This window comes from Aspergillus aculeatus (assembly GCF_001890905.1).
Source record: "Aspergillus aculeatus ATCC 16872 unplaced genomic scaffold ASPACscaffold_2, whole genome shotgun sequence".
Taxonomy (NCBI): Eukaryota; Fungi; Ascomycota; class Eurotiomycetes; order Eurotiales; family Aspergillaceae; genus Aspergillus; species Aspergillus aculeatus.
Genome location: NW_017962977.1, coordinates 2185065 through 2192005, shown reverse-complemented (window position 1 = coordinate 2192005; position 6941 = coordinate 2185065). Strand labels below are relative to the sequence as shown.

Sequence of the window (6941 nt, the reverse complement as noted above, 5' to 3'; positions counted from 1 at the left end):
CCTCCGAGGTCAATGATTATTACCAGGACGATCATTCGTGGGATGTTGATGTTGGCAAGAAGATTGTTCACAAGCGCCAACACGGCGATGACGTTGACCTGATCGGTGGACCGGAGGGCGTCGACATTGGGAACACATTTTCGCTGCCGATCACTAGCAAGTTCTCCTCCGAGGTCAATGATTATTACCAGGACGATCATTCGTGGGATGTTGATGTTGGCAAGAAGATTGTTCACAAGCGCCAACACGGCGATGACGTTGACTTGATCGGTGGACCGGAGGGCGTCGACATCGGGAACACATTTTCGCTGCCGATCACCAGCAAGTTTTCATCTGAAGTTAATGATTATTACCAGGACGACCACTCTCGTGACATCGACACCGATACCACCATCGTACAACCCCATCACCACAAGGCTCGCGGCCATGGCGAGCAGGTTGACGTGATCGGCGGGGCAGAGGGTGTTGACATTGGCAACTCAGTTGATATCCCTATTAGCAACTCCTTCAAGTCCAAGGTCAACGAGCAGAGCTATGACGATCATTCGGTCGACATTGACATCAGCAAGCATCATGCCCGCCGGGGAGAGGATTTCAGCATTTTGGGAGGCCCATCCGGTGTTGACGTCGGCAACAGCGTGGTTCTACCTTTCACCAACACTGTGGATGTTGAATCCAACAGTTACCACAAGGATGATCACTCCGTGCACGAACAAGTCACGACCACCATTGTCGCGAAGCCTCATGGGCACCCTCAGCCTCCCGCTCACGAGGCTCCTCCTCCGCCCCCACCTCCTGCTCCGGCTCCTGCCCCTGCTCCGGCTCCTGCCCCTGCTCCGGCGCCTGCCCCGGAACCCAAGCATGATCCTGAGCCGGCTCCAGAGCCGAAGCATGACACGCCTGCTCCTGCTCCGGAACCGAAGCACGAGGATCCGGCACCTGCTCCGCCCCCAGCTCCGGCACCTGCTCCGCCCCCAGCTCCAGCTCCTGCCCCTGCTCCGGCTCCTGCCCCTGCTCCGGCGCCTGCACCTGAGCCAGCTCCCGAGCCAGCCCCCGAGCCCAAGCATGAAGCCTCGGCGCCCGCTCCGGAACCCAAGCCTGATCCTGAGCCGGTTCCAGAGCCGAAGCATGACACTCCTGCACCTGCTCCGGAACCCAAGCACGAGGATCCCGCACCTGCTCCGCCCCCAGCTCCAGCTCCTGCCCCTGCTCCGGCTCCTGCCCCTGCTCCGGCGCCTGCACCTGAGCCAGCTCCCGAGCCAGCCCCCGAGCCCAAGCACGATCCTGAGCCGGCTCCAGAACCGAAACATGACACTCCTGCACCTGCTCCGGAACCGAAGCACGAGGATCCGGCGCCTGCTCCCGCGCCCGCTCCGGAGCCAGCACATGAGGAGACTAAGCCGGAGGAACCCAAGGCAGAGCCCCATGTGGACGAACCTCCCAAACAGCCCGAGCCCAAAGCATCGACATCGTGCGAACCCACTGTTCAAGAGGTCGTTCGTACGGTGACACACACCCTGCCCACTGAAACCACAGTTGCCCCCAAGGTTGACGCTGTGGCCACTGAAGCTCCTGCACCTACTCATTCCGCCCTCGCCCCAAGTGAGCCCACCAAGTCTGCTGCGCAGTCTAACCCTACCCACGAGGCCGCGGCCCCAACCAACCCCTTCACTCCCAACCTGGATGAAGCTCACCACGTTCCTGGCTCTGAGCCATCCGCGACGAGTGTTGTGCAGAGTGCGATCACGACTGCTGCTCCGGCCCGCACGGAGCCTGTAGTCATGGACAAGGTAGCTTCCAGCATCACGATTCAACAAGATTCCACTTTCCACGTGATCCCCGTGTACGTGCCACAGTCTTCTGCCACCACTCCCTCGTCGTTCGCCGTTTCCACCGCGGTTACGAGCGTTGTTGGTCCCCACTCCACGGGCGTCGATGCCTATGAACCTACGCTCCGCTACAACCTACCCCCGGCTGCACCGTCGGCATCACCAACCGGTGTTCTGTTCACCGGGGCTGGAGCACCCCAGGCCGCACCATACGCTGGCGTCTTTTCGGTCTTCTCTGGTCTTGTGGCACTCCTGGCCTTGATCCTGTAAGGGTCCGGCCAACCATCTTCTTAAAAATAATGTCTCCATTTCACGCTTCCAACTGAATATGTTCACCGAAAGTTCTGTCACTCGTTGTATCACATACTCGATACCAGTCACTCATTTAGCACAAAGGGAGGGGCATCCCGCATGTTCTGATGTATTTTATTCCACTGTTTTACATTCGTTAGACTTCAACAGGTTCCTATATTGTTCTTGAGAGATTCCTGTAGTAATGTTCTCCATGTTCGTGTGTCTGACTTGTCCGACTGAACTGCGTATTCACAGGCAGCCTGTCAATCCCCACAAGTCTAGTCCCCATTCATCCAAGTGTCAACATGTATCCAATCATCGTCCTACTATATGACTCAATCCAAGGAACTGTTCTGGGCTCGAACACCCACGCCTTAGCAATTTTGAGTCCACGCTTATCACCATCACTATCACCCCTTGCGCATAAATCCCACTAATTTCCTCATTGCCTCCCCGCTTCCGCTTGCCCTTCCGACCTGTACTGTACACTACTTGCTATAAGACAGTACAGTGCCTAATAGTTAGTTACTCTTCACTGACCATGACCTAGTAGTCTTCCCAACAACAATAACAACACCCACCCACACTCCCTACCTTCAGCCTCCATACTCACTCATCACCAACCCTCCAGGACACCTACCACAAAATGCCCCCCCCAAACAAATACGCCATCCGCCCCGCCACCGAACCCGACGCCCCGCACCTCGCGCACATCAACATCACTGCCTTCGAGCCCACCCCCTTCTGGCGCAACCTGTTCCCCGCCCTCGACCGCACCGCCACCTACCCGCTCAAGCTCGCCCGCACCCTCACCAAGCTCGCCGACGGCGCCTCCCACCTCCTCGTCGCCGAGGATGCGTCTACCGGGCAGATCGTCGGCTACGCGCGCTGGACGGTTCCCGGCCCCCCCGCCCACCCAAGCTCCGGTGAACTCTCCCCCGAAAACCAGCACCTCGTCACCACCTTCCGACAGGCCGGGGCCGGGGCCCTTCCCCCCGGCACCAACCTGGCAGTCCACACCCGGTTCTGGGGGGAATTGGAGCGGTTGAAGGCGAAGTATCTGCGGGAGGGGGATTTTGGTGCGTTTTTGCGTTTTTCCCCCCCTTTCCTTCTTCTTCCTTGGTGTTGTTATTCGTAAAGGGTGGGGGATCAGGCTAACTAAAGGGGGGATCGGTGGCAGTCCTCGAATTCCTAGCGACGCTACCCGAAGCACAAGGCCAAGGCGTGGCGTCGGGCTTGCTGCGGTGGGGATTGGAGCGGGCGGATGCGCGGAATGCGCGGGTGTATCTGGAGGCGACGGAGGAAGGGTACCCCGTTTATCGGAAGTATGGGTGGCGGGATCTTGAGGTGTTGGAGTTGGACTTTGCGGAGCTGGGAGGGCGGAGCGAGCGGCAGCGGTGGGTGATGATGATGCGGGAGAGGAGGGATCCTGTGGGGGAGGGGGCGGTGGAGTTGAGGAATTGAAGTCTTGAAGGACTCAGGGGGTGCGATTTGGGGTTTGGATCCTGTATATAGCTTGTTGACCTCGTGTTGAGGTCAAGGGTGGGCGGTAAGTAGACTAGAGAGTTTGGCTCTGGATTAGATCCTATCCAATTCATGAGGTTGGGCAGTTGTCCCGCCAAGAGGAGGTAGGGTCAGTGCTCGCTGTGAATGAGTCATATGGTGTATAAATCTCTTGTAGAGACAGCGAGTACTTATATTCCATTCTTAAGCTGCTTAGATACGTTGGAAGGTATTGTCGTGCAAGACCGATTTACATCTTTCTCTCTCGCCAACCCACCGTCGTTCCCTAAAAGGTCCCACCTCATCTCTCTACCACCAAATCATACACAAAATGTCGAAGCAGTGCTACGCCACAGACTCCCCCTTCGAGGATCTCATCGGCTACTATCGCGCCGTCCGCCACGGCCAACACATCTTCGTCTCCGGCACAACCTCCGTCGATCCCAACCCCTCCACCAAAGGCATCCCGCAGATTCTCTTCCCCGGCGACGCAAAGCAACAGACGCGCGTGGCGCTGCAAGAATGCATCAAAGCCGTCAAAGCCATGGGCGGACGCGGTCCCGAAGACATCGTGCGTGTGAAGATGTTCGTTAGTCGGCAGGAGGACTGTCGCGCCGTGGGGGAGGGATTCAAGGAGATTCTGGGCAAGGAAAATGCTAGCAGTAGCGACACGCCGATTGGAGCAGCTGCGACCATGATTGTGGTGCACAATGGGTTCATCGACCCCGACATGCTGGTCGAGATCGAGGTGGACGCTATTGCGGTGGACTAGTCGATGTCATCGACGAGGGCTGCATCAGATGCATAGAATGTCTGTAGTGTAGGGCTGGGAAACAGGGATCATTGTATCATCATTGGAAGTGTATATACAAGCCTCATGTCGAAATACCGGGCGAAGTTGGATAGAAACCTTGTGACTGTTGTTGTATGGTGCGCCTCATAACATGTACCGGTGCCGGTCGTTTGGTGAAAAGCTCATACTGAGCGACGCCCTGTTCCAGCAGAACCACTAAGCCATCAACGACCACCCATCCTTTCGAGGCCCTGTCGTTCATTGATGTCCGTAGCACCGTTTGATGCTTCCCGTACGCAACCTGTTTTGCATTAGTTTGTGTCTGCAAGGAGGCAAGAACAACTCACATCCACAAAGACTCCGCCCGTGCTACTCTGGAGCCACTGCTCAGGTAACCGCAGAGTTACGGGCGATTGACTGCCAATCTCGAGAGCAGGTAAGCAAGACACGACGATAGTAGGCTGTCGCAGATGTCGGGGCCAAGGCTCATTCGCTGAACATAAAACCCCAATACGAAGGCGAGCAGCCGACTCCGACAACGCAGCCCAGTCACGATAATACTCCGCAAGCCTCTCTGCGTTAGAAACTGTCCTGTTGTAAAGGCAGATATGCTGCACACCCAGCTGCAGGCAAGCATAGATCGCGGCACGGGCCATACCGCCGGCCCCAATAATCAAGGCCGATGTACCGGCACGAATGGCATTGGCTGGGGACAGGTTCTTGTCGATTCCAGCCATGATACCAATATAGTCTGTATTGTATCCTTTGAGCTTTCTGCTGGGCTGTCCAGTCTCTGAGACGCTCTGTTCCAGGACCACAGTATTCACAGCGTGAATGTCCCTTGCCTCTCGGCTTATTTCATCCAGATGAAGAAGGACTTCGGTTTTGTACGGTAGTGAGATTGCGACACCACCATGGTTGGCATCGGCGAGAAGATGGATAACCTCATCGAAGACTCCAGACTGCACGCTACCATACTGATGTGGCAGACCACAAGCAGCGTAGGCGGCATTATGCATTGCTGGAGAGAGGCTTTGCGCCACGTTTTGGCCAAATATCGTGAACCGCTTTCTGGGCCTCAAGTAACAAGCTGTGAGAGCCTGTTCGGCGGACTGCAGCGAGATTCCCTCGCCTTGCATGTGGGGGAGCATCACGGGTGATAGAATGGGGTTCAAGTAAACACTTGCTCTGCCTAAATTTCCCTTGTGGTAGGCAATTATTGGGATTTTAGCCACGTTGGCTAGACTTTGACGTAGTGCGTTACAAGCCAGGTTATCAACCTCAACTGTTGACTCCCCAGTAATACGTAGAACGTCGAAGCCGAACTCTTCAGCTTTCTTGAGTTTCGAAGAAACACCCGTTAACCTCTGCAATGACAATGGGCCCGATATGTGATAGGTAGCAATTGCCTTGACGTAGCCTTTCGTGTCGATTATAGTTCGCAAATGTTCCGGAGAGCTGCCAAGGGAGCATGCGAGAGCATCTGGTACTAGTCTGAGAAGTTGTTTCAGGAGGTTGTGATACTCCACAGGCTCAAGTTGATGTGCATCTGCGATCTCCACGAAGACCGGAACTCTTGCATACATTCGGACAGTAGCCATGTGCTGTGCTAAGCTCTCAGCTAGCTCCGTGGTTCTGTGTCTGGGATAAGTGTCGATTAAGATGGTTAAGGCATCTGCCCCACAGTCCAGCTGTGCGTAGTCCGGATTAGACTCCTCTAGCCAGCTAATAGGAATCTGCAAAGCATGCGTAAAAGCATTGATAAATGGGTTGGCTGAGTACACACTGCAGGTGGCTCGACCGTAAATGCGTTCGAGGAAGGCAATGAAAACTCTTCCGGCCTTCCTAAGTCGCATATGAACAGCTTCTGGAATGCCATCACCACCTGCAGCACTTTGGGTCAGATTGTAAAAATCAAGGTTAGAGCAGGCCTCGAAAAATGCGTTCCCCACTGCGAAAAGATGATGGAACTTTTCTTGATTGATGTTGATAGTTCGTTGCAGATCCGACCGATCTCTCCTGACATATACGACAGGGTGCTCCTGGGCGAATGTGCTTAGTAGCTCTTGCTGTTGGCGGGTGGCCAGCCATCCCAGACCAACAATCACACAGCCGACATGATGTTGTTCCAGGAGTCGTTGAATCAGCTTCAATTCTAGTTCTCGATAAAGCGTTGAACCATGCTGTGCGATGTACTCCTGAGGCGAAATCTGTGTTTCTTGACGGAACACGGTATCAAAGTCAATTAAGCGACGGCGGAGTGCGACAGAGGCGATGATCCCCAGCGTCTTCTTGCCCGCCCCGACAAATCCGACCAGTATGAGGGTTGCATCGGGACTGTACCGTCTGGTGGAGGTCACACTCCCGGGATGTGGCGGGGAGTAGGGAGGAGAAATTCCTGGTGCCATCGTCGGCTAGGAGGGTGCGCGATGGTACTAAGACATTGAATTTTAGTAGTTGGGACAAGCAGAAAGCATATCGAGATCTCCATCTGTCTGTAAGTGAAGTTGGAATCACGGAAA

General features: G+C 55.4%; 4 protein-coding genes across 4 annotated transcripts in view; 3 read left to right on the top strand and 1 right to left on the bottom strand.

The window, feature by feature from the left end:
- The window catches only part of CweA (putative GPI anchored protein), a gene marked incomplete at both ends in the record, with an annotated part of 4996 nt that extends 2897 nt beyond the window's left edge, over positions 1-2099 (top strand). Inside the window, 2 exons of the mRNA XM_020195300.2 lie at positions 9-731; positions 1347-2099. Coding sequence (XP_020060369.1) covers positions 9-731; positions 1347-2099 — 1476 coding nt within the window. The remainder of the gene's footprint in view (positions 1-8; positions 732-1346) is intronic.
- A 495-nt stretch (positions 2100-2594) lies between these two features.
- Positions 2595-3749, top strand: ASPACDRAFT_1852943 (GNAT family N-acetyltransferase). Its single transcript, XM_020197283.1, has 2 exons — positions 2595-3202; positions 3304-3749. Exons 1-2 carry the CDS (start codon positions 2770-2772, stop codon positions 3585-3587), a joined length of 717 nt encoding a protein of 238 aa, XP_020060368.1. The 5' UTR covers positions 2595-2769; the 3' UTR covers positions 3588-3749.
- A 208-nt stretch (positions 3750-3957) lies between these two features.
- ASPACDRAFT_39642 (YjgH family protein) lies at positions 3958-4398 on the top strand (the record flags this gene model as incomplete). The annotated part of the gene is made up of 1 exon (XM_020200628.1): positions 3958-4398. The coding sequence occupies one exon, from the start codon at positions 3958-3960 to the stop codon at positions 4396-4398; it is 441 nt and encodes a 146-aa protein (XP_020060367.1).
- Positions 4399-4501: 103 nt separating this feature from the next.
- ASPACDRAFT_22688 (putative pentafunctional AROM polypeptide) lies at positions 4502-6827 on the bottom strand (the record flags this gene model as incomplete). Its single annotated transcript, XM_020199137.1, has 2 exons — positions 4502-4720; positions 4767-6827. The coding sequence occupies 2 exons, from the start codon at positions 6825-6827 to the stop codon at positions 4502-4504; spliced, it is 2280 nt and encodes a 759-aa protein (XP_020060366.1).
- Between the last annotated feature and the right edge of the window lie 114 nt (positions 6828-6941).